The following is a 27,938-nucleotide window of genomic DNA, read 5'->3' on the forward strand; positions in this document are numbered from 1 at the left end:
ATCACACTGTAAGGCAGATAATTCTGTAACTCTTCGAGCAGAAGAGATAGCTACCAAAAACAAAACTTTCCAAGATAACAACTTAATATCTATGGAATGTAAAGGTTCAAACGGAACCCCTTGAAGAACTGAAAGAACTAGATTTAGACTCCATGGCGGAGCCACAGGTTTATAGACAGGCTTGAGTCTGACTAAAGCCTGAGCAAACGCTTGAACGTCTGGTACCTCTGCCAGACGCTTGTGTAAAAGGATAGACAGAGCAGATATCTGTCCTTTTAAGGAACTAGCTGACAATCCTTTCTCCAATCCTTCTTGGAGGAAAGACAATATCCTGGGAATCCTAATCTTACTCCATGAGTAACCCTTGGATTCACACCAACAAAGATATTTCCGTCATATCTTATGGTAGATTTTCCTGGTGACAGGCTTTCTAGCCTGAATCAGAGTATCTATAACTGACTCAGAGAAACCACGCTTTGATAGAATTAAGCGTTCAATCTCCAAGCAGTCAGACGTAGAGAAACTAGATTTGGATGCTTGAACTGACCCTGTATTAGAAGATCCTGCCTCATTGGCAGTGTCCATGGTGGGACAGATGAGATGTCCACTAGGTCTGCATACCAAGTCCTGCGTGGCCAGAATCACCGAAGCCTTCTCCTGCTTGATTCTGGAGACCAGACGAGGGAGAAGGGGAAACGCTGGAAAAACATAAGCCAGATTGAAGGACCAAGGCGCTGCTAGAGCATCTATCAATAGCGCCTTGGGGTCCCGGGACCTGAACCCGTAGAGAGGAAGTTTGGTGTTTTGACGGGACGCCATCAGATCCAACTCTGGAGTGCCCCATAGCTGAGTCAGCTGGGCAAATACCTCCGGGTGGAGTTCCCACTCCCCCGGGTGAAAAGTCTGACGACTTAGAAAATCCGCCTCCCAGTTGTCTACTCCTGGGATGTGAATTGCTGTGAGATGACAGGAGTGATCCTCCGCCCACCTGATTATTTTGGTTACTTCCGTCATTTCTAGGGAACTCTTTGTTCCCCCCTGATGATTGACGTAAGCTACAGTCGTGATGATGTCCGACTGAAATCTGATGAATTTGGCCGCAGCTAGTTGAGGCCATGCCTGAAGAGCGTTGAATATCGCCCTCAGTTCCAGAATGTTTATCGGGAGAAGCGTTTCTTCCCGAGACCATAAGCCCTGAGCTTTCAGGGAGTCCCAGACCGCACCCCAGCCTAACAGACTGGCGTCAGTCGTTACAATGATCCACTCTGGCCTGCGGAAACATATTCCCTGAGACAGGTGATCCTGAGACAACCACCAGAGAAGAGAATCTCTGGTCTCCTGGTCCAACTGAATTTGAGGAGACAAATCTGCATAATCCCCATTCCACTGTTTGAGCATGCATAGTTGCAGTGGTCTGAGGTGTATCCGAGCAAAAGGGACTATGTCCATTGCTGCTACCATTAATCCGATTGTCTCCATGCACTGAGCTACAGATGGCCGGGGAATGGAATGAAGAACTCGGCAAGTAGTTAAGAGTTTTAATTTTCTGACCTCCGTCAGAAATATTTTCATTTCTACCGAGTCTATTAGAGTCCCTAGGAAGGGAACCCTTGTGAGAGGGGAAAGAGAACTCTTTTTGATGTTCATCTTCCACCCATGAGACCTCAGAAAGGCCGATACAATCTCTGTGTGAGACTTGGTTCTTTGGAAAGACAGTGCCTGAATTAAGATGTCGTCTAGGTAAGGCGCCACTGCTATGCCCCGCGGTCTTAGCACCGCCAGGAGGGACCCTAGCACCTTTGTGAAAATTCTGGGAGCAGTGGCCAACCCGAAAGGAAGAGCCACAAACTGGTAATGCTTGTCCAGAAAAGCAAACCTGAGAAACTGGTGATGATCTTTGTGGATAGGAATGTGTAGGTATGCATCCTTTAGATCCACGGTAGTCATATATTGACCTTCCTGGATCATTGGTAAGATTGTCCGAATGGTCTCCATTTTGAATGATGGGACTCTGAGGAATCTGTTTAGAATTTTTAGATCCAGGATGGGTCTGAAAGTTCCCTCTTTTTTGGGAACCACAAACAGGTTTGAGTAAAAACCCAACCCTTGTTCCGCAATTGGAACTGGGTGGATCACTCCCATTGTATGTAGATCTTCTACACAGCGTAAAAACGCCTCTTTCTTTGTCTGATATGTAGACAGACGAGAAATGTGGAACCTTCCCCTTGGAGGAGAGCCCTTGAATTCTAGAAGATATCCCTGGGATACAATATCTAATGCCCAAGGATCGTGTACATCTCTTGCCCAGGCCTGAGTGAAGAGAGAGTCTGCCCCCTACTAGATCCGGTCCCGGATCGGGGGCTACCCCTTCATGCTGTCTTGGTGGCAGCTGCAGGCTTTTTGGACTGTTTACCCTTATTCCAGCCCTGGTAAGGTTTCCAGGTTGCCTTGGGCTGTGAAGCGTTACCCTCTTGCTTTGCAGCCGGAGAGGATGAAGCGGGGCCGCTCCTGAAATTACGAAAGGAACGAAAATTAGCTTTGTTCTTTATCTTAAAGGACTTGCCCTGAGGGAGAGCATGGCCTTTCCCCCCGGTGATTTCTGAAATAATCTCTTTCAATTCAGGCCTGAAGAGGGTCTTTCCTTTGAAAGGGATGTTCAAAAGCTTGGATTTAGACGACACATCGGCCGACCAGGACTTTAGCCATAGCGCCCTGCGTGCCAAAATAGCGAAACCTGATTTTTTTGCCGCTAACTTAGCTATTTGGAAAGCGGCGTCAGTGATAAAAGAATTAGCTAGCTTTAGAGCCTTAATTCTATCCATAATTTCCTCATATGAGGTCTCCGTCTGGAGTGAGTCTTCCAGCGCCTCAAACCAGAAAGCAGCTGCAGTAGTTACAGGAATAATGCAGGCAATAGGTTGGAGAAGAAAACCTTGTTGAACAAAAAGTTTCTTAAGTAAACCCTCTAACTTTTTATCCATAGGGTCTTTAAAAGAACAACTGTCTTCAATTGGTATGGTTGTGCGTTTAGCAAGTGAAGAAACAGCCCCCTCCACCTTAGGGACTGTCTGCCACGAGTCCCGCATGGGGTCAGATATGGGGAACATTTTCTTAAAAACAGGAGGGGGAACAAAGGGAACACCTGGTCTATCCCACTCCCTAGTAACGATATCCGCAATCCTCTTAGGGCCTGGAAACGTATTAGTGTAAACAGGGACCTCTAGGTACTTGTCCATTTTACACAATTTCTCTGGGATCACCAAAGGGTCACAGTCATCCAGAGTAGCTAATACCTCCCTGAGCAAAACGCGGAGGTGTTCTAGTTTAAATTTAAAAGCCAATGTATCTGAATCTGTCTGAGGAGGAACCCTTCCTGAATCAGAGACTTCTCCCTCAGACATCAAATCCCTCGCTCCCACTTCAGAGCGTTGTGAGGGTATATCGGATACGGCTACCAAAGCGTCAGAATGCTCATAATCTGTTCTTAAAACGGAGCTATCACGCTTTGCAGGTAACACGGGCAGTTTAGATAAGAAGGCTGCAAGAGAATTATCCATGACTGCCGCTAAGTCTTGTAATGTAAAAGGGTTAGACGCACTAGAGGTACTAGGCATCGCTTGAGCGGGCGTAACTGGTTGTGACACTTGGGGAGAGGTAGACGGGCTACCCTCGTTACCTTCAGTCTGAGAATCATCTTGGGCCACATTCTTAAGTGCAACAATATGATCTTTAAAGTGTATAGACATATCAGTACAAGTGGGACACATTCTGAGAGGGGGTTCCACCATGGCTTCTAAACACATTGAACAAGGATGTTCCTTGGTGTCAGACATGTTTAACAGACTAGTAGTATACACAAACAGGCTTGGAAATCACTTTAATCAAATAAAAAAACACAATTTGAAAAAAACGTTACTGTGCCTTTAAGAGATAAAAAAGGCACACAATTTTGCAAAACAGTGAAAAATGCAGCAATCCTTTTGAAATTTTCACAGTATGTACCTAAAGCCTTAGTAAGATTGCACCACTAGTAGCAAAACGATTAACCCCTTAATGCCCAAACCGGAGCAGCCTAAAGCCAACACCCGGTTAAAATTACTACAGCACCTTGCCACAGCACTGCTGTGGCCCTACCTGCCCTTAGGGACCAGATATGGGGAATATAGCTTCTTTTAGGCCCTCAAACAGCAGCAGGACCCTCCATGTGAAGCAGCATGAACTTCTATGCAATTCTAACTGCGCATCTGAGGCACGAAATTAGGCTCCTCCCACTCTACTCCGGAGCTGTGAGGCCTAAGAAATCACTCCTAAGTGAATAAAAAATAGCCATGTGGGTAATAACCCCAGAAAGAACCCAAAAGGACTTTCAAAGTGTCTTACAAACGATATTTTCCTTAGATAAATAATCGATTGCCCTGAATTAGTGTCAACCAGCATAATTAGCCCTGTTATGTAAGCATTCAATTCCTTACTAAGTCTCTGAACATAGCTTACCCTCCCCTCATGGGGATATTGTCAGTCTCTTCTAGCATTATCTCAGTCTTGTCTAGAAATAAATGACTGAACATACCTTATTGCAGACTACCCTACAAACCGTTCCCCCCAACTGAAGTTTTCTGGTACTCCTCAGTCCTGTGTGGGAACAGCAGTGGATTTTAGTTACAACATGCTAAAATAATTTTCCTCTCAGCAGAAATCTTCATCACTTTTCTGCTAGAGAGTAAATAGTACAAACCGGTACCATTTAAAAAAAACAAATTTTTGATTGAAGATAATAAAACTACAATTCTAACACCACATTCACTTTACCCTCCCGAGAGAGACCCTAGTGCTTAGAGCCGGCAAAGAGAATGACTGGGGGGTGGAGCTAGAGGGGGAGCTATATGGACAGCTCTGCTGTGTGCTCTCTTTGCCACTTCCTGTAGGGAAGGAGAATATCCCACAAGTAAAGGATGAATCCGTGGACTGGATACACCATACAAGAGAAACATTTCCAGTTCAGTTAGGTTTGATGGTTGCCGAGCATGGACAGCCCGCTTCAAATCACCCCACAGACTTTTAATGATATTCAGGTCTGGGGACTGGGATGGACATTCCAGAACATTGTACTTGTTCCGCTGTATAAATGCCAGAGTAGATTTTGAGCAGTGTTTTGGGTCGTTGTCTTGTTGAAATATTCAGCTCCGGCGTAACTTCAACTTCGTGACTGATTCCTTAACATTATTCTTAAGTATCTGCTGATATTGAGTGGAATTCATGCAACCCTTAACTTTAACAAGATTCCCAGTACTGGCACTGGCCACACAGCCCCACAGCATGATGGAACATCCAGCAAATTTTACTGTGGCTAGCAAGTGTTTGTCTTGGAACGCTGTGTTCTTTTGCCACCATGCATAACGCCTATTGTTATGACCAAATAACTCAACCTTTGTTTCATCAGTCCACAGCACCTTCTTCCAAAATGAAGCTGGCTTGTCCAAATGTGCGTTTGCATACCTTAAGCGACTCTGTTTGTGGCGTGTGTGCAGAAAAGGCTTCTTCTGCATCACTCTCCCATACTCTGAATTGTTGAATGATGCACGGTGACACCATCTGCAGCAAGATGATGTTGTAGGTCTTTGGAGGTGGTCTGTGGGCTGTTTTTGACCGTTCTCACCATCCTTTGCCTCTCCGATATTTTACCTATGGCCTTAACAAGAACTGTGCCTGTGGTTTTCTATTTCCTCACTATGTTCCTCACAGTGGACACTGACAGCTTAAATCTCTGTGATAGCTTTTTGTAGCCTTCCTCTAAACCATAATGTTGAACAATCTTTGTTTTCAGGTCATTTGAGAGTTGTTTTGAAGCCCCCATGTTACCACTCTTCAGAGGAGAGTCAAAGAGAACAACAACTTGCAATTGGCCACCTTAAATACCTTTTCTCATGATTGGATGCACCTGACCTGTCTATGAAGTTCAAGGCTTAATGGGCTCACCAAACCAATTGTGTGTTTCAATTAATCAGTGCTAGGTAGTTACAGGTATTCAAATCAACAAAATGACAAGGGTGCCCAAATTTATGCACCTGTCTAATTTCGTTTTGATACATATATTGCACATTTTCATTTTAATCCAATGAACCTCATTTCACTACTGAAATATTACTGTGTCCTTCAGTTATTTAATAAATCAAAATGAAATTGCTGATCCAAACACCCAATTATTTATAAATGAAAATCATGGAAATTGTCAGGGGTGCCTAAACTTTTGCATACGACTGTATATATATATCTATATATGCACTCTCCTAATTAACAACTTTCCCACTGCAAAGGCCAAGAAATTATGCATCCAAGTATGGGTCCTCTAGAAACAGCCATAACGTTAAGGTTCCAGCCAGAACCTTTGTAAATGGAACCCATATGTTGGTGTGTTCAATTTGACAAAAGCTCAGAGGCAGAACTTTTCTTCACTTTTTTTAGTGAAAACATTTCTGAAGGTGATTTTGAAATAAAATAACATTTTAAATTAGGCCGTTACACTGAAGCACCAGTTCAATTGCAATGTGTTGATTAACTGTAGAATAAAACCGTTCATAAAGTTTTATAATATAGTGCAGCAGCTAAAAATTACATTGCAAATTAGCTGCAGAGAAAAAAAGAAAATTTTATTAAGTTTTTTAAAGTCTGAAAAAAAACCTGAGAGCCAGTCAACAATAAATCCATTGCTGCTTTGCAAATGCTTCTCCATATTTCACTGTTCTCTTCAAACAGCACTTTGTTCTGGGTACACTGTGTTTAGGAAAACTTATACAGTGCAGCCAGAGCACAGTGCTGTCTGAAGACAACAGCCTAATCCGGAGCAGCACTGCAAAGAGAAAGAGCTAACAGTTCCTGCATGTGTCCCATTCTTTCTGCAAAGATGCTCCATTTTCTGAGATGAAAGCTCAGATCACAACATGTTCTGCTTTGGGGAACAAAAGTTTAGTCTGAAACAAAGCGTTTTGGATAATCATCCGTGAGTGCTGGCTTGGGATCTCTCTGTTAGGAGGTGGCTGTATCTAGAAGACCCATACTTGGATATATATATATATATATATATATATATATATATATATATATATATATATATATATATAGTAAAACATATAGACTGCACTCACTGGATTTGTGAGAAAAAAAGGATTTATTTTGTTCTATTATAGTGACGTTTCGAGATCCACAAACCCCTTCCTCAGGTTGTTTTTGGATACCGAAACGTCACTATGATATAAGAAAATAAATCTATTTTTTTCACAAATCCAGTGAGTGCAGTCTATTTGTTTTACTATTGAAATTTAAACTTGACTAAGCCCCCTGGTTGACTACCTGGCAGTGAGAGTGCAGATACTTGTGGGATTATACATATATATATATATATTTATTTATTTATTTATTTATTCATTATTTACACCAAATATAATGTACATTTTCTCACCTTTATGCTGGAAAACCACAGATCATTCTCATGTAGTGTGCATACATAGTAAGCGGTGAAGAGCCCAAGAGATAAAGAGACTGTTCCTCCAGTAATATGAGAGAGAACTTTCCATAGCGCTGCACCTGCTCCCAAAGAAAAATGTGCAGAATGTTAGGTTCTAATTTAACATTTCAAAGTAACATCGGGAAGGTATCCTGGCTAATTTAGAGACCATATGTTGGTTACAGGGTTAATAAAATATACATCTATAATTAAATTAGCATTAACAATGGTGAGGCCAGCTAAACACCATCTGTGAATCTCACTATGCTCTATGCATTCACTAATGGGCTTGCTGCAATCTTGTTATGTTTGATATCTAAAGAAAAACATAACCCTTGATTTTAAAACTGCAGTTTAACTTTCATACATTCCCAGCTGTGAATCTTTTTTTTTTTTTTTTAACAATTATTTTTATTCCATGTAGCATAATAGAGAGAAAAATCTCATTCTCACAACTTGCTGTAAGTTTACAATACTGTGAATACAAATGAAAAAACACTCCACCTAAGGGGAATTTAAGAAATTCTTGGCAAAACATCAACATGAAATTGCGTGGAACAAATATATATAAAAGTTGAGAGGCAGAGATATATTTTTAAAGATAAATTATTAATGTCTAGATATATGAAAAGCAATCCAACAGGTTAGGACATGGAATTAAAACTATAGGAGACGGAGGGTGTATTCTGGGATTTGTTGAGATAGATTCAAGTTAAATTGGATGTATTCTCTGTATTCACTTAAAACCATTTTTGCATCTGGTAGGTCAAACCAAGGTTATAGAGTTAACCTTTTGCCTGCCAAGACAAACCACTCTCAAAGTGAATAAACAAATGTTCTAACACCTGGTCATCTGTGAATACCTATAGTCACAACTTATGTTAGGCAGCTCTCAAATTTCATTTGAAGTCTTTAGTAATAGAAACTTGCACATAAGGTTCTTATAGTTACTAATATAAAGACAAGAGTAAGTGCTGACAAATGCATTTCATGAAAATTTGCCCAATGCCTTAAGTAAAATAAACTTAAGCAGCTGTGCATTGTTTTGCCCTTAGGGAACATACAGCTTAAACTGTTCATAAACTGTTATTATATAATGTTTTATATTCAATGTGCTTCCAAAAAAATATATAATTTGCTGGAACATTCTAAAATCTTGGCCCAGACCACCTTCCCTTTACCAAATGCTATAAAATCAGAAACGCAAAAAGGGACTTACGGCATATTCAAGGTATCCATAAAACAATGCATTTTGCCAACCATTCTTAAATGCACTTGCTGTCAAATAACAGATGTAGAACATGACTTGTCATATCATATCACTTAGAAAATATAAGTGATTGCAACAAAAACAGAATTTATGTTTACCTGATAAATTACTTTCTCCAACGGTGTGTCCGGTCCACGGCGTCATCCTTACTTGTGGGATATTCTCTTCCCCAACAGGAAATGGCAAAGAGCCCAGCAAAGCTGGTCACATGATCCCTCCTAGGCTCCGCCTTCCCCAGTCATTCGACCGACGTAAAGGAGGAATATTTGCATAGGAGAAATCATATGATACCGTGGTGACTGTAGGTAGAGAAAATAAATCATCAGACCTGATTAAAAAACCAGGGCGGGCCGTGGACCGGACACACCGTTGGAGAAAGTAATTTATCAGGTAAACATAAATTCTGTTTTCTCCAACATAGGTGTGTCCGGTCCACGGCGTCATCCTTACTTGTGGGAACCAATACCAAAGCTTTAGGACACGGATGATGGGAGGGAGCAAATCAGGTCACCTAGATGGAAGGCACCACGGTTTGCAAAACCTTTCTCCCAAAAATAGCCTCAGAAGAAGCAAAAGTATCAAATTTGTAAAATTTGGTAAAAGTGTGCAGTGAAGACCAAGTCGCTGCCTTACATATCTGATCAACAGAAGCCTCGTTCTTGAAGGCCCATGTGGAAGCCACAGCCCTAGTGGAATGAGCTGTGATTCTTTCAGGAGGCTGCCGTCCGGCAGTCTCATAAGCCAATCTGATGATGCTTTTAAGCCAAAAAGAGAGAGAGGTAGAAGTTGCTTTTTGACCTCTCCTTTTACCAGAATAAACAACAAACAAGGAAGATGTTTGTCTGAAATCCTTTGTAGCCTCTAAATAGAATTTTAGAGCACGAACTACATCCAAATTGTGCAACAAACGTTCCTTCTTTGAAACTGGATTCGGACACAAAGAAGGCACAACTATCTCCTGGTTAATATTTTTGTTAGAAACAACTTACGGAAGAAAACCAGGTTTAGTACGCAAAACCACCTTATCTGCATGGAACACCAGATAAGGAGGAGAACACTGCAGAGCAGATAACTCTGAAACTCTTCTAGCAGAAGAAATTGCAACCAAAAACAAAACTTTCCAAGATAATAACTTAATATCTACGGAATGTAAGGGTTCAAACGGAACCCCTTGAAGAACTGAAAGAACTAAATGGAGACTCCAGGGAGGAGTCAAAGGTTTGTAAACAGGCTTGATTCTAACCAGAGCCTGAACAAAAGCCTGAACATCTGGCACAGCCGCCAGCTTCTTGTGAAGTAAAACAGATAAAGCAGAAATCTGTCCCTTCAAAGAACTTGCAGATAATCCTTTCTCCAAACCCTCTTGTAGAAAGGACAGAATCTTAGGAATTTTTACCCTGTTCCATGGGAATCCTTTCGATTCGCACCAACAGATATATGTCTTCCATACTTTATGGTAAATTTTTCTAGTTACAGGCTTTCTAGCCTGAATAAGAGTATCAATGACAGAATCTGAGAACCCACGCTTTGATAAAATCAAGCGTTCAATCTCCAAGCAGTCAGTTGGAGTGATGCCAGATTCGGATGTTTGAACGGACCTTGAACAAGAAGGTCCCGTCTCAAAGGTAGCTTCCATGGTGGAGCCGATGACATATTCACCAGGTCTGCATACCAAGTTCTGCGTGGCCACGCAGGAGCTATCAAGATCACCGAAGCCCTCTCCTGATTGATCCTGGCTACCAGCCTGGGAATGAGAGGAAACGGTGGGAACACATAAGCTAGGTTGAAGGTCCAGGGCGCTACTAGTGCATCTACTAGAGTCGCCTTGGGATCCCTGGATCTGGACCCGTAGCAAGGAACCTTGAAGTTCTGACGAGACGCCATCAGATCCATGTCTGGAATGCCCCATAATTGAGTTATTTGGACAAAGATTTCCGGATGGAGTTCCCACTCCCCCGGATGAAAAGTCTGACGACTCAGAAAATCCGCTTCCCAATTTTCCACTCCTGGGATGTGGATAGCAGACAAGTGGCAGGAGTGAAGCTCCGCCCAGTGAATTACTTTGGTCACTTCTTCCATCGCCAGGGAACTCCTTGTTCCCCCCTGATGGTTGATATATGCAACAGTCGTCATGTTGTCTGATTGAAACCTTATGAATTTGGCCTTTGCTAGTTGAGGCCAAGCCTTGAGAGCATTGAATATCGCTCTCAGTTCCAGAATGTTTATCGGGAGAAGAGATTCTTCCCGAGACCATAGACCCTGAGCCTTCAGGTGTTTCCAGACCGCGCCCCAGCCCACCAGGCTGGCGTCGGTCGTTACAATGACCCACTCTGGTCTTCTGAAGCTCATCCCTTGGGACAGGTTGTCCAGGGTCAGCCACCAACGGAGTGAATCTCTGGTCCTCTGATCTACTTGGATCGTCGGGGACAAATCTGTATAATCCCCATTCCACTGTCTGAGCATGCACAGTTGTAATGGTCTTAGATGAATTCGCGCAAAAGGAACTATGTCCATTGCCGCAACCATCAAACCTATTACTTCCATGCACTGCGCTATGGAAGGAAGAAGAACAGAATGAAGTACTTGACAAGAGCTTAGAAGTTTTGATTTTCTGGCTTCTGTCAGAAAAATCTTCATTTCCAAGGAGTCTATTATTGTTCCCAAGAAGGGAACTCTTGTTGATGGGAATAGAGAACTTTTTTCTACGTTCACTTTCCACCGGTGAGATCTGAGAAAGGCTAGGACAATGTCCGTATGAGCCTTTGCTTGTGGCAGAGACGACGCTTGAATCAGTATGTCGTCCAAGTAGGGTACTACTGCAATGCCACTTGGCCTTAGCACCGCTAGAAGGGACCCTAGTACCTTTGTGAAAATTCTTGGAGCAGTGGCTAGTCTGAATGGAAGTGCCACAAACTGGTAATGCTTGTCCAGAAAGGCGAATCTTAGGAACCGATGATGTTCCTTGTGGATAGGAATATGTAGATACGCATCCTTTAAATCCACCGTGGTCATGAATTGACCTTCCTGGATGGTAGGAAGAATTGTCCGAATGGTTTCCATCTTGAACGATGGGACCTTGAGAAATTTGTTTAGGATCTTGAGATCCAAAATTGGCCTGAATGTTCCCTCTTTTTTGGGAACTATGAACAGATTGGAGTAAAACCCCATCCCTTGTTCTCCTAATGGAACAGGATGAATCACTCACATTTTCAACAGGTCTTCTACACAATGTAAGAATGCCTGTCTTTTTATTTGGTCTGAAGACAATTGAGACCTGTGGAACCTTCCCCTTGGGGGTAGTTCCTTGAATTCCAGGAGATAACCTTGAGAAACTATTTCTAGCGCCCAAGGATCCTGAACATCTCTTGCCCAAGCCTGAGCGAAGAGAGAGAGTCTGCCCCCCACCAGATCCGGTCCCGGATCGGGGGCCAGCATCTCATGCTGTCTTGGTAGCGGTAGCGGGCTTCTTGGCCTGCTTACCTTTGTTCCAGCCTTGCATCGGTCTCCAGGCTGGCTTGGTTTGAGAAGAATTACCCTCTTGCTTAGAGGATGTAGAATTTGAGGCTGGTCCGTTTCTGCGAAAGGGACGAAAATTTGTTTTATTTTTAGCCTTAAAAGACCTATCCTGAGGAAGGGTGTGGCCCTTTCCCCCAGTGATGTCTGAAATAATCTCAAACAGCGTTTTCCCCTTGAAAGGGATGTTAAGCAATCTGTTCTTGGAGGACACATCCGCTGACCAAGACTTCAGCCAAAGCGCTCTGCGCGCCACAACAGCAAAACCTGAATTTTTCGCCGCTAATCTAGCTAATTGCAAAGTGGCGTCTAAGGTAAAAGAGTTAGCCAACTTAAGTGCTTGAACTCTGTCCATAACCTCCTCATAAGAGGATGCTTGATTGAGCGACTTTTCTAGTTCCTCGAACCAGAAACACGCTGCTGTAGTGACAGGAACAATGCATGAAATTGGTTGTAGAAGGTAACCTTGCTGAACAAACATCTTTTTAAGCAAACCCTCTAATTTTTTATCCATAGGATCTTTGAAAGCACAACTATCTTCTATAGGGATAGTAGTGCGTTTGTTTAGAGTAGAAACCGCCCCCTCGACCTTGGGGACTGTCTGCCATAAGTCCTTCCTGGGGTCGACCATAGGAAATAATTTCTTAAATATAGGGGGAGGGACAAAAGGTATGCCGGGCCTTTCCCATTCTTTATTTACAATGTCCGCCACCCGCTTGGGTATAGGAAAAGCTTCGGGGGGCACCGGGACCTCTAGGAACCTGTCCATCTTACATAATTTCTCTGGAATGACCAAATTGTCACAATCATCCAGAGTAGATAACACCTCCTTAAGCAGAGCGCGGAGATGTTCCAATTTAAATTTAAATGTAATAACGTCAGGTTCAGCTTGTTGAGAAATTTTTCCTGAATCTGAAATTTCTCCCTCAGACAAAACCTCCCTAGCCCCTTCAGACTGGTGTAAGGGCATGACAGAACCATTATCATCAGCGTCCTCATGCTCTTCGGTATCTAAAACAGAGCAGTCACGCTTTCGCTGATAAGTGGGCATTTTGGCTAAAATGTTTTTAATAGAATTATCCATTACAGCCGTTAATTGTTGCATAGTAAGGAGGATTGGCGCACTAGATGCACTAGGGACCTCCTGAGTGGGCAAGACTGGTGTAGACATAGAAGGAGATGATGCAGTACCATTCTTACTCCCCTCACTTAAGGAATCATTTTGGGCAACATTATTATCAGTGGCATCATTGTCCCTACTTTGTTTGTCACATTCATCACATATATTTAAATGGAGAGGAACCTTGGCTTCCGAACATACAGAACATCGTCTATCTGATAGTTCAGACATGTTAATAGGCATAAACTTGATAACAAAGCACAAAAAACGTTTTAAAATAAAACCGTTACTGTCACTTTAAATTTTAAACTGAACACACTTTTTTACTGAATATACGCAAAAGTATGAAGGAAATGTTCAAAATTCACCAAAATTTCACCACAGTGTCATAAAGCCTTAAAAGTATTGCACGCCAAATTTGAAAGCTTTAACTCTTAAAATAACGGAACCGGAGCCGTTTTTACATTTAACCCCTATACAGTCCCTGGTATCTGCTTTGCTGAGACCCAACCAAGCCCAGAGGGGAATACGATACCAAATGACGCCTTCAATAAGCTTTTTCAGTGGACCTGAGCTCCTCACACATGCATCTGCATGCCTTGCTCTCCAAAAACAACTGCGCATTAGTGGCGCGAAAATGAGGCTCTGCCTATGACTAGAAAAGGCCCCCAGTGAAAAAGGTGTCCAATACAGTGCCTGCCGTTTTTTTAACAAAATTCCCAAGATTAAAATAACTCTCCAAAGTTATAAACCATTAAATATGCTTATAAAGTAATCGTTTTGGCCCAGAAAAATGTCTACCAGTCTTTAAAGCCCTTGTGAAGCCCTTTTATTCTTATATTGAAAATTAAGAAATTGGCTTACCGGATCCCATAGGGAAAATGACAGCTTCCAGCATTACCAAGTCTTGTTAGAAATGTGTCATACCTCAAGCAGCCAAAGTCTGCTCACTGTTTCCCCCAACTGAAGTTAATTCCTCTCAACAGTCCTGTGTGGAAACAGCCATCGATTTTAGTAACGGTTGCTAAAATCATTTTCCTCTTACAAACAGAAATCTTCATCTCTTTTCTGTTTCAGAGTAAATAGTACATACCAGCACTATTTTAAAATAACAAACTCTTGATAGAAGAATAAAAACTACATTTAAACACCAAAAAACTCTGAGCCATCTCCGTGGAGATGTTGTCTGTGCAACGGCAAAGAGAATGACTGGGGAAGGCGGAGCCTAGGAGGGATCATGTGACCAGCTTTGCTGGGCTCTTTGCCATTTCCTGTTGGGGAAGAGAATATCCCACAAGTAAGGATGACGCCGTGGACCGGACACACCTATGTTGGAGAAAGGGTGCCAAAATTTACCTTAAAGTCAATGTAAATTTTGATGCTAAAGTGACCGGTTTTTAAAAATTAGATTACAAACAGGGGCACTTTAATTCATCAAAATTTACATTTCACTCCTGTTTTGAAAAAATACTTACCTTTTAATCTTGACAGCAGCTCCAGCTTCCCCTGGTCGTCGCAAGCCATTTCTGACGTCAGAAATGATGGATCAGTCATCCTCCAATCACGGCTTCCCCCCGGGGGAATCAGTGTCTGATTCAACGCTGTGATTTGAGGAAGCCGGATTCCTCATTTTAGACCCAGGAAGAGGCTTTGCGACAGGCGGAGGAAGCTGGAGCAGCTCTCAAGATTAAAAGGTAAGTTTTTTGCACAAGTGAAATGTAAATTTTGATGAAATAAAGTGCCCCGTTTTTAATTAAATTTTTAAAAACCGGGCACTTTAGCACCAAAATTTACATTCACTTTAATATGCAGTATGCTCATGTATATACCACTCCGATGGAACTTTAGTGTAGGTCTAACTTGTCTATCCTATCCCATATCTTGCCAAAAAAACTGTTTAATCTCAGTAAAAAAACAAAACAATGCATTGTTGAAATCATTTTATTTCATGAATACAGCTTCAGCTAAGACTCCATCAGTATCTCTTCTTGTAAAGCACTAACTAAAAATGTTTATCTTATTTTAAAGGACATTAAACACCACTTGCTTTTGTGTCAATTTTTTGCTTTATCCTATGCTCCCTAGAATAGTAAAAAAAAACAAAATGTATAAACCTAGGTTTTCAAAGTGCTATTTGATTTGCAGCATTGGCAGGTTGCAGAATTTGCTTGTTGGCCTATCTAGGGAGTGTGTGACAAGCACACATTTTACATAAAAGCAAGAGATGTTTTGGTGTCAATTTAAAGGCTCACAAAGGTTTTACAAGGTTAGGACAACCAAAACTTTACCTTTCGGTTAGAGGATGACACTTAAACGCCAGCTGCTGTCATCAGTGAAAGGGTGTCAAAATCTAGCAAGTAAGCCCGAGGTTATATTCAAAACACCTTTATTGTATCATTTTAAAACACACAGACACACTGATCCTATGTCCATACACTGACGCCTTTCACACGCAGCAGCTTGTGCTTTATCAAAGAATGGTTGAATGATAAGTTCATTGATTTTCCTAACCAATTTGTTTTTTGGACTGTTGAAGGTTAGGACAAACTATGCTATTTCCAATTTTTTCTTTATACTCCAAAAATTATCGAACATCTTGTGACTTAACAATTATATGAGAAGGGGTTGCATCAGCCAATAGGTTAATAGAATTCTATCAGCCAATCGGAATTCAAGGGACGCCATCTTGGATGACATCCCTTAAAGGAAACCTTTAGTGTACGGCTGGGACTGTATGAAGAGGATGCTCCACGCCGGATGTCTTGAAGATGGAGCCGCTCCGCGTCGGAAGGATGAAGATAGAAGATGCCATCTGGATGAAGACTTCTGCCCGCCTGGAGAACGACTTTTTGCCGCTTGGATGAAGACTTCTCCCGGCTTCATTGAGGACTTCTTGCCGCTTGGATGAAGACTTCTCCCGGCTGGATGAGGATGGATGTCCGGTCTTCAAAAACTGTAAGTGGATCTTCGGGGGTTAGTGTTAGGTTTTATTAAGTGTTTATTGGGTGGGTTTTATTTTTAGCTTAGGGTTTGGGCAATGTAAAAGAGCTAAATGCCCTTTTAAGGGCAATGCCCATCCAAATGCCCTTTTCAGGACAATGAGGAGCTTTTTTAAATACATTTTTATTGAGGAGTTGTGCGATACAATTATTACTTAATGTTATACAGTGATGTATGAAAGCAAAAGAAAAATACAGACATTGCTCAATAAAAATACAGTCATACATTTCTGCGCATTTTAAGTGACAACCCTCATTTTCTTATTTTATGATCCCTGATTGCTTCAGTTCAGACCACTTTTGGGTCCATACTTTTTATATATTTATATAAAGATGAGTAGGGAAATGATAGGTAAAACATACCAATAACTATATTAACCAAATATTATAAAGCTTTCAGCTTAAAAGGCCAACACCAGCCTTGTAACATCAGTGTTCATTCTATTTTTATAGAGCCCTGTGCATACCTTTATTAGGTGTGGAGGGGGAGCATACCCACCACACTGGTGAGGATCTATAGGCACATAACCAGAGACTTGCCCCATGAAAAGTATTCTAATGCAAGGGACTGGAGACTAGTCTGACATTTGATATATAATCCCTGTTTATTGTTCAGGGTCAGTGATCTGCAGTAAGCAATAATAGCCTTGGCGGTAGATAGCTGCAAGGGACATCACTTTCTAAAACGCTAGGGAATATATGCTTAAATGGGTGGATCTTGTCTGCTATGGACTCTGACTATCATGTCACTGCACAATTATCTTGCTTCCTTCACACTATTCTTTTCTTGCTCTTTCCCGTGGCTCCGGTCGCTAGCCACGTGGAGAAAAGCTGTTGTAATACTGAGCATGTGTAGGAAAGGGCTGTTAAAACATCTAAACAGTAAATAGATCTTTATAATGTGGGGACAACATATGAGCATATTTCATATAAGTTTTGCTGGTTATCCTAGTACTCATGACTAGTCTATTTCCCTCATTGGGGTATGTTTAACAACATAATGTATAAAATACAGTATAGCAAAACTATAACACAATAACAGGTTAAGTAATACATCTGAGAGGGAAATAGTACTTTCAATACAATGCATCTTACATATATGTCCCGGCTTGGCATAAATTGTGTTATAACATAGGAGGCAATGCAGGCGAACTAGTTCAGCTCTATTCTATGTATCTCCCTCCTATCATACACTTTCGCAGCAAGAAAACAAATAATTCAACAATAAACAACAGAACGAAAACAGTCTAACATACGTGAATGTCCCAGCAATGTCCTTGCTATTATTGTGTAACCAAGGACAGTTGTAACATATTCCTTCTGGTCACCAAGTTTAGCCCCAGGATTTTGTCCCCGACAGAGGCTGAGTCTTTCCAGGTGTATGGGAATCGCTGTGATGCCACAGGGTCAGTTGTACATTCTGGTCGCTCTGCTCTAGTGTCCAGTCATATTTTCTACCAAGCATGGGATATCCAGACTGTTCACGGCAGGTCTTCTGATGTTCCCTTTGTAAGAGGAGCGGGCTTTATGTGGTCAATCCCCTTGTGCACAGCGGTGTTATAAGCTAGTGAGTACTCCCAGTATGCTGTCTTGGCTCCATGGAGATTCCCCACCAACTCCCCCTCAGTTGCACCATATGTAGATCGTTCTCCCTCTGTTAGCCAGCTTTCCCCATTATCCGCTGACTCCTTTATGGTGATCTTTGTTTCCAGCCAAGTTCCTAGGTCTGCGTATTCAGGCGATATTCTATGTAAAGTCTCTTGTTTCGCCTCTCTATGCCGCAGCTTCTGTGGTGTTGCAAACTTAATCGCCGGGTGTCGGAAGCTGTCCTGCCATGTGTCTGATTCTGGTGACAGCTTTGTTTTCTCGCCCTCAATAGATGAAATTGCTGTGTTCACGGCATTCAATCGCTCCATTAGATAGTCATATGGAGCGCCAGCGATAAGTTGTTAACATCTCTCTTCAAATCTGGCCATGCGGGAATCTATGTCATTTTGTGGTGCTGCTTCCTCTGCGGGGGCCATTTTAGCTGTAGGAGTGTATAAGTCTCTTGCGTCCAGTGCCCCCATTTTTGCCAGGTGTCTTTGCTGTAAATATGCTCCCCTTTGTGAAAAGGTGTTATCCTTAGGGTCTATGTCGAAATGGCTGGTATTGACAAAGAACCTCGGCGTACCGAGGGGGGTAGCGCCGCCTGTAATGAGCCGCCGCTCCAGGCCTCTTCTGTCTTATCCCCTGCTCCGGCGTCAAGAATACAGTGTAATTAAGGATATATGATATGTCACTGTATGCTAGTGCCCAATGATAGGCAAAGCAGATGAATGTATTGTAAAAGGACTCCCAAAATCGGCGGTTTTTTAGAGTATCAACAGGAGCTCAAGGAAAGTGCGACCGACCAGGATTGCTGCTAAGACACGCCCCCTGTATTTTTTTTTTACAGTTAAAAGAGCTGATTTCTTTGGGGCAATGCCCCGCAAAAGGTCCTTTTAAGGGCTATTGGTAGTTTAGTGTAGGCTAGGGATTTTTTTTTATTTTTGGGGGCTTTTTTATTTTTATAGGGCTATTAGATTAGGAGTAATTTGATTTTATTTTTGATCATTTCTTTTTTTATTTTGCGTAATTTAGTGTTTATTATTTTTTGTTATTTAGATACATGTATTTTTTTTTATATTTAATTTATTTAATTTTATTGTAATGTTAGGTGTTAGTGTAACTTAGGTTAGGTTTTATTTTACAGGTAAATTTGTATTTATTTTAGCTAGGTAGTTAGTAAATAGTTAATAACTATTTTCTAACTAGTCTACCTAGTTAAAATAAATACAAACTTAGCTGTGAAATAAAAATAAAAGCTAAGCTAGATACAATATAACTATTAGTTATACTGTAGCTAGTTTAGGGTTTATTTTACAGGTAAGTATTTAGCTTTAAATAAGAATTATTTAGTTATTAATAGTATGTTTTATTTAGATTTATTTTAATTATATTAAAATTAGGGGTGTTAGAGTTACGTTAGAATTAGACTTAGGGTTAGGGGTTAATATATTTATTTAGTGTTAGTGATGTGGGAGGGCAGAGGTTTAGGGGTTAATAACTTTAGTATAGTGGCAGGGACGGCAGATTAGGGGTTTATACATTTATGTAGGTGGCGGAGACATTGGGGCGGCAGATTAGGGGTTAATAAGTGTAATGTAGGTTGCGGTGATGTTAGGGGCAGCAGATTAGGGGTCTTTAGACTCAGGGTTTATGTTAGATTTAAACATAAATTTTCTTTCCCCATAGACTTTAATGGGGCTGCATTACGGAGCTTTACGCTCCGTTATTGCAGGTGTTAGGCTTTTTTTTAGCCGGCTCTCCCCATTGATGTCTATGGGGAAATCGTGCACGAGCACGTCAAAGCAGCGCTGGTATTTGTGTGCGGTATGGAGCTCAACGCAGCCATATCGCCACAAACGCCGGGTTTTTGCAAACCTGTAATAGCAGCGCTATTAAAGGTGAGCGGTGGAAATAACTTGCAAGTTAGTAGCGAGCCAGCCATAATGCAAAACTCGTAATCTGGCCGATATACTGTAGCTGTTTCACTACACATAATTAAACTTTATTTAATTAAAATCTCAAGGTGTTTTCTGTCCTGTATATAGTTCTCATTTTCACAAGTAAATTTGTTTTGTGTGTTATATTACTGATTTTCATTTAAAGTCCTAAGATACTAGCCAGGACAAAAGGTTACTTGACACTTCTGATCCCACACCACACCCACTACTTCACACCCTCGTTACATGTTAAGCAAATGTGAAACATTTTGTAATATTGTTTTTATTTTATACCATAATAAATTTAATAATGCTGCATACAATAATAAAGTAACAAAAATAAGTCCATAGCAGAAACATCAACTAGATGTTTTGGGGAGGACAACAGCTGGATAAAAAAAGGAAGTTGTTAGCATAGAGTGCAGAGAGTGCTGACAGTCATGGAAGGTCATAGCCGACCTGAATATTTTTATTTTTTTTATAATTATCATCTCTCCCTTCTCGCTCTTAACTATCTTTCTCGACTCCGTCCTCTATTCAGTCTCTCTTCTTTGTACCCTCTCTCTTCTCTCTCAGGCCATATCTTCTCTTTACACTCTTTCTTTCCCCTCTCATATCTTTTCACTCTTTTTTCTCCATTCTCTCTTAACTTCTTCTTCTCCACTTTTCCTGTCCAATCTCTCTCTGCCCCTTTACCCTCTCAGAAGTAACTGTCTAAGCACTAATGGGGTCTCTACAGCCCTAGAGGAATAACATATCCTTGATCTTTCATGGATATGCAATATCCCTTTAGATAATAGTTTCCCAAAATGTGTGTTTGTTAGTAGTGATGTCGCAAATAGTTCGCCGGCGAACATAGCATGTTCGCGTTCGCCGCGGCGGGCGAACATATGCGATGTTCGGTACGCCCCCTATTCGTCATCATTGAGTAAACTTTGACCCTGTACCTCACAGTCAGCAGACACATTCCAGCCAATCAGCAGCAGACCCTCTCTCCCAGACCCTCCCACCTCCTGGACAGCATCCATTCTAGATTCATTTGGAAGCTGCATTCTTAATGAGAGGAGGGACAGTGTAGCTGCTGCTGATTTAATAGGGAAATCGATAGCTAGGCTAGTGTATTCAGTGTCCACTACAGTCCTGAAGGACTCATCTGATCTCTGCTGTAAGGACAGCACCCCAAAAATCCCTTTTTAGGGCTAGAACATCAGTCTGCTTTTTTTTTTTTTCCTGTGTAATCTAATTGCAGTTGCCTGCCTGCCAGCGTGTGTGTCAGGCTCACAGCGTATACTGTGCCCACTTGCCCAGTGCCACCACGGTTATTGCATCCTGCAATAACCGGAAAGCAGCTGGAAGCGATCAGGATCGCTTCCAGCTGCTTTCCAAACTGAGGACATACGCCATACGTCCTCAGGCGTTAACTGTATTTTTTCTGAGGACGTATGGCGTACGTCCTCGGTCATTAAGGGGTTAAAAAAAAAACTAGAAATTTGACTGTGAAATAATAGCAGTCAGTTTCCTTCACACGCGTGCGTTTCAGGGCCTGCCAGGGCACAGTGTCACAACAGTGCAACTCATATCTGGTGTAACAGTAGTGTACATTAAAAAAAAAAACTAGAAATTTGACTGTGAAATAATAGCAGTTAGTTTCCTTCACACGTGTGCGTTTCAGGGCCTGCCAGGGCACAGTGTCACACCAGTGCAACTCATATCTGGTGTAACAGTAGTGTACATTAAAAAAAAAAAAAATAGAAATTTGACTGTGAAATAATAGTAGTCAGTTTCCTTCACACGTGTGCGTTTCAGGGCCTGCAAGGGCACAGTGTCACACCAGTGCAACTCATATCTGGTGTAACAGTAGTGTACATTTAAAAAAAAAAATACAATTTTGACTGTAATAGATTGAATAGCAGTTAGTTGTCTGCAAGCGTGTGTGTCAGGCCTACAGAGTCTACTCTGCCAACTTCTGTAAGTGCACAGTGCCACTCATATCTGTTGTCACAGTAGCTTGCACGCATAGTACCACTAATCGAAAAAAAAAATTACAGGCAGAGGCAGGCCACTCCGCAGGGGCCGTCGTGGTCGTGGTGCTGTGGTTCCCTTTGGCCCTAGAATAATGCCCAGTGTTCAGAGGCCATGTACCCTGAACTCGAAAAGTTCTGAGGACATAGTTGACTGGCTAACACAGGACACCCAATGTTCTACAGCTTCTGCTCGGAACCTTGACGCACCATCCTCCTCCAGCTTAGCTTCGGGCACCTCTCAAGTTACCACTCGCCCGCCTGCCGCCACCACCAACACTAGCACCACAGCCGCTTCACTTGATCTGTCAGAGGAGTTATTTACACATCAGTTGGAAGAAATGAGTGATGCGCAACCATTATTGCCAGAGGATGTAGATAACAGGGATATGTCTCAGTCAGGCAGTATTACACACATGGACGTACAGTGTGATGATGATGATGTTGTACCCGCTGCTGCCTCCATTGCTGAGTTGTCAGATACAAGTGAAGTGGTTGATGATGACGATGCGTCCGTGGATATCATGTGGGTGCCCGCTAGAAGAGAAGCAGAACAGGGGGAAAGTTCAGATGGGGAGACAGAGAGGAGGAGGAGACGAGTTGGAAGCAGGGGGAGGTTGTCGCAAGGAGCTAGTGGCACAGTCAGACAGCATGCATCGGCACCCGGGGTCAGCCAGACAGCACGCCAATCAACGCATGCTGTTGCCACCACCAGAATGCCGTCATTGCAGAGCTCAGGTCCAACCTTGTGCAAATGGGGAGTTTGCGGTTGTGCAAATGGACTGTTTGCGGTTGTTTGCGGTGCGTTAAACGGGGAGTTTGGTCTGTCACTGTGAAGCGGGCGTAACCCTTACACTACCTGATCGATACAACATCATACCTGATGTTTTAAAGCACGTTATTCCAAACAATTTAGGAATGTTAGGTGATTTATGCCCTTTATGGCTTAAAAACAGACTCTGCATCAACTATGTAATTTTCCATGGGAGTTTTGCCATGTATCCCCCTCCAGCATGCCACGGTCCAGGTGTTAATCCCCTTGAAACAACTTTTCCATCACTATTGTGGCCAGAAAGAGTCCCTGTGGGTTTTAAAATTTGCCTGCCTATTGAAGTTTATGGCGGTTCGCGAATATTTGCGGAAGATCGCGTTCGCCGTTCGCGAACTGAAAATTTTAGGTTTGTGACATCACTATTTGTCAGTGCTGCAATAGGAATGTACAATGTGCCAACTTTGCTACTTACAACATGCCACCAGACTTCAGACTCAACATTCACTCGCCACCATTAAATTTCCACTCGCCAATGGCTAGTGGAAATTTTGTGCCATATATATATATTTTGACTCACAAAATGTATTTTATTCTTTTTACAATCTTACGCCTAGATTACGAATTTTGCGGTAAGGTAAAAAAGCAGCGTTAACAGAGTCTTGCAGGTATAGGTGTACCGCACACTTTTTTGGCCTTACCGCAAACCGACTTACGTAAAGTTCGTAAAGCCTTTTTTCTATGGGACTTCCACAGCGCTGGTATTACGAGTTTGTCCTGGGAGGCCAAAAAGTGAGCGGTACAGCCTATACGACAAGATTCCTCAGGCATTTTAAAGTCAGTAGTTATGAGTTTTACACTACGCCGTAGCATAAAACTCATAACTAAAGAGCTAAAAAGTACACTAACACCCATAAACTACCTATTAACCCCTAAACCGAGGCCCTCCCGCATAGCAAATACTAAAATAACAATTTTAACCCCTAATCTGCCGCTCCGGACATCGCTGCCACTAGAACATATTAACCCCTAAACCGCCGCACTCCCGCTTTGAAAACACTAGTTAAATATTATTAACCCCTAATCTGCCGCCCCTAACATCGCCGCCACCTAAATTATACTTATTAACCCCTAATCTTCCGCTCCGGACATCGCCGCAACCTACATTATATTTATTAACCCCTAATCTGTTGCCCCCAACATCGCCGCCACCTACCTACATTTATTAACCCCTAATCTGCCGTCCCCAATGTCGCCGCCACTATTCTAAATTTATTAACCCTTTAAACCTAATTCTAACCCTAACACCCCCTAACTTAAATATAATTTAAATAAATCTAAATAAAATTACTATCATTAACTAAATACTTACCTATAAAATAAAGCCTAAGCTAGCTACAATATAACTAATAGTTACATTGTAGCTAGCTTAGGGTTTATTTTTATTTTACAGGCAAGTTAGTATTTATTTTAACTAGGTAGAATAGTTACTAAATAGTTATTAACTATTTAATAACTACCTAGCTAAAATAAATACAAATTTACCTGTAAAATAAAACCTAACCTATGTTACACTAACACCTAACACTACACTACAATTAAATCAACTCCCTACATTAAATACAATTAAATAAATTAAATTAAATTAAATTAGCTAAATTACAAAAAAAAACAACACTAAATTACAGAAAATAAAAAACATATTACAGATCTTTAAACTAATTACACCTAATCTAATAGCCCTACACTAAACTACCAATCAGCCAATAGAATGTGAGCTCAATCCTATTGGCTGATTGCATCAGCCAATAGGATTTTTTCTACCTTAATTCCGATTGGCTGATAGAATTCTATCAGTCAATCGGAATCTAAGGGACGCCATCTTGGATGACGTCACTTAAAGGAACCTTCATTCGTCGGGTAGTCGTCGGATGGATGAAGATAGAAGATGCCGTCTGGATGAAGACTTCTGCCCGTCTGGAGGATCACTTCGCCCGGCTTGGATAAAGACTTCTCCTGGCTTCGTTGAAGACTTCGGCCCGGTTGGATGAAGACTTCTGCCGCTTCCTTGAGGGTGGATGTCCGATCTTCAGGGGGTTAGTGTTAGTTTTTTTTAAGGGTGTATTGGGTGGGTTTTATTTTTAGGTTAGGGTTTGGACCTGCAAAAGAGCTAAATGCCCTTTTAAGGGCAATGCCCATCCAAATGCCCTTTTCTGGGCAATGGGGAGCTTAGGTTTTTTTAGATAGTATTTTATTTGGGGGGTTGTTTGTGTGGGTGGTGGGTTTTACTGTTGGGGGGGTTGTTTGTATTTTTTTTTTGCAGGTAAAAGAGCTGATTACTTTGGGGCAATGCCCCGCAAAAGGCCCTTTTAAGGGCTATTGGTAGTTTAGTTTAGGCTGGGGGGGGGGTTTATTTTGTTGGGGCTTTTTTATTTTGATAGGACTATTAGATTAGGTGTAATTAGTTTAAATATCTGTAATTTGTTTATTATTTTCTGTAATTTAGTGTTTGTTTTTTTTTGTACTTTAGCTAATTTAATTTAATTTAATTTAGGTAATTGTATTCAATTTAGTTAATTTATTTAATTATAGTGTAGTGTTAGGTGTTAGTGTAACTTAGGTTAGGTTTTATTTTACAGGTACTTTTGTATTTCATTTAGCTAGATAGTTATTAAATAGTTAATAACTATTTAATAACTATTCTACCTAGTTAAAATAAATACAAACTTGCCTGTAAAATAAAAATAAACCCTTAGCTAGCTACAATGTAACTATTAGTTATATTGTAGCTAGTTTAGGGTTTATTGTATAGGTAAGTATTTAGTTTTAAATAGGAATAATTTAGCTAATGATAGGATTTTTTATTTAGATTTATTGTAGTTATATTTAAGTTAGGGGGTGTTAGGGTTAGGTTTAGACTTAGGTTTAGGGGTTAATAACTTTAGTATAGTGGCAGCGACGTTAGGGGCAGCAGATTAGGGGTTAATAAGTGTAGGTAGGTGGCGGCGATGTTAGGGACGGCAGATTAGGGGTTAATAATATTTAACTGTTTGCGAGGCGGGAGTGCGGTGGTTTAGAGGTTAATATATTTATTATAGTGGCGGTGACGTTGGGGCGGCAGATTAGGGGTTAATAAGTGTAGGTAAGTTGCGGCGACATTGGGGGCGGCAGATTAGGGGTTAATAAATATAATGTATGGGGCAGCAGATTAGGGGTTCATAAATATAATGTAGGTGGCGGCGGTGTCCGGAGCGGCAGATTAGGCGTTAAAAATTTTCTTTTAGTGTTTGTGATGTGGGAGAGCCTCGGTTTAGGGGTTAATAGGTTTAGTTATGAGTTTTATGCTACGGCGTTGTACCATAAAACTCTTAACTATTAACTTTTAAATGCGTTAGGACTCTTGACAGGGTAGGGTGTACCGCTCACTTTTTGGCCTCCCAGACTCGTAATACCGGCGCTATGGAAGTCCCATAGAAAAAACAGAATTTATGTTTACCTGATAAATTACTTTCTCCAACGGTGTGTCCGGTCCACGGCGTCATCCTTACTTGTGGGATATTCTCCTCCCCAACAGGAAATGGCAAAGAGCCCAGCAAAGCTGGTCACATGATCCCTCCTAGGCTCCGCCTTCCCCAGTCATTCGACCGACGTAAAGGAGGAATATTTGCATAGGAGAAACCATATGATACCGTGGTGACTGTAGTTAAAGAAAATAAATTATCAGACCTGATTAAAAAACCAGGGCGGGCCGTGGACCGGACACACCGTTGGAGAAAGTAATTTATCAGGTAAACATAAATTCTGTTTTCTCCAACATAGGTGTGTCCGGTCCACGGCGTCATCCTTACTTGTGGGAACCAATACCAAAGCTTTAGGACACGGATGAAGGGAGGGAGCAAATCAGGTCACCTAGATGGAAGGCACCACGGCTTGCAAAACCTTTCTCCCAAAAATAGCCTCAGAAGAAGCAAAAGTATCAAACTTGTAAAATTTAGTAAAAGTGTGCAGTGAAGACCAAGTCGCTGCCTTACATATCTGATCAACAGAAGCCTCGTTCTTGAAGGCCCATGTGGAAGCCACAGCCCTAGTGGAATGAGCTGTGATTCTGTCAGGAGGCTGCCGTCCGGCAGTCTCGTAAGCCAATCTGATGATGCTTTTAATCCAAAAAGAGAGAGAGGTAGAAGTTGCTTTTTGACCTCTCCTTTTACCAGAATAAACAACAAACAAGGAAGATGTTTGTCTAAAATCCTTTGTAGCATCTAAATAGAATTTTAGAGCACGAACAACATCCAAATTGTGCAACAAACGTTCCTTCTTTGAAACTGGATTCGGACACAAAGAAGGCACGACTATCTCCTGGTTAATGTTTTTGTTAGAAACAACTTTCGGAAGAAAACCAGGTTTAGTACGTAAAACCACCTTATCTGCATGGAACACCAGATAAGGAGGAGAACACTGAAGAGCAGATAATTCTGAAACTCTTCTAGCAGAAGAAATTGCCACCAAAAACAAAACTTTCCAAGATAATAACTTAATATCAACGGAATGTAAGGGTTCAAACGGAACCCCCTGAAGAACTGAAAGAACTAAATTGAGACTCCAAGGAGGAGTCAAAGGTTTGTAAACAGGCTTGATTCTAACCAGAGCCTGAACAAAGGCTTGAACATCTGGCACAGCTGCCAGCTTTTTGTGAAGTAACACAGACAAGGCAGAAATCTGTCCCTTCAAGGAACTTGCAGATAATCCTTTCTCCAAACCTTCTTGAAGAAAGGATAGAATCTTAGGAATTTTTACCTTGTCCCAAGGGAATCCTTTAGATTCACACCAACAGATATATTTTTTCCATATTTTGTATCAATGACAGAATCTGAGAATCCTCGCTTTGATAAGATCAAGCGTTCAATCTCCAAGCAGTCAGTTGGAGTGAGACCAGATTCGGATGTTCGAACGGACCTTGAACAAGAAGGTCTCGTCTCAAAGGTAGCTTCCATGGTGGAGCCGATGACATATTCACCAGGTCTGCATACCAAGTCTTGCGTGGCCACGCAGGAGCTATCAAGATCACCGATGCCCTCTCCTGATTGATCCTGGCTACCAGCCTGGGGATGAGAGGAAATGGCGGGAAAACATAAGCTAGTTTGAAGGTCCAAGGTGCTACTAGTGCATCTACTAGAGTCGCCTTGGGATCCCTGGATCTGGACCCGTAGCAAGGAACCTT

General features: G+C 41.7%; 1 protein-coding gene across 2 annotated transcripts in view; it reads right to left on the minus strand.

The window, feature by feature from the left end:
• Window positions 1-27,938, minus strand: part of DPY19L3 (dpy-19 like C-mannosyltransferase 3) — a 193,283-nt gene that overhangs the window by 132,600 nt on the left and 32,745 nt on the right. Inside the window, exon 3 of one of the 2 annotated variants that reach the window (XM_053701707.1) lies at window positions 7,457-7,581. In XM_053701707.1, coding sequence (XP_053557682.1) covers window positions 7,457-7,581 — 125 coding nt within the window. Of the gene's footprint in view, window positions 1-7,456; window positions 7,585-27,938 lie in introns of both variants that reach the window. The other variant, XM_053701698.1, reaches the window with a different exon arrangement.

The sequence above is a fragment of the Bombina bombina genome, chromosome 1 (genome assembly GCF_027579735.1).
Source record: "Bombina bombina isolate aBomBom1 chromosome 1, aBomBom1.pri, whole genome shotgun sequence".
NCBI lineage: Eukaryota > Metazoa > Chordata > Amphibia > Anura > Bombinatoridae > Bombina > Bombina bombina.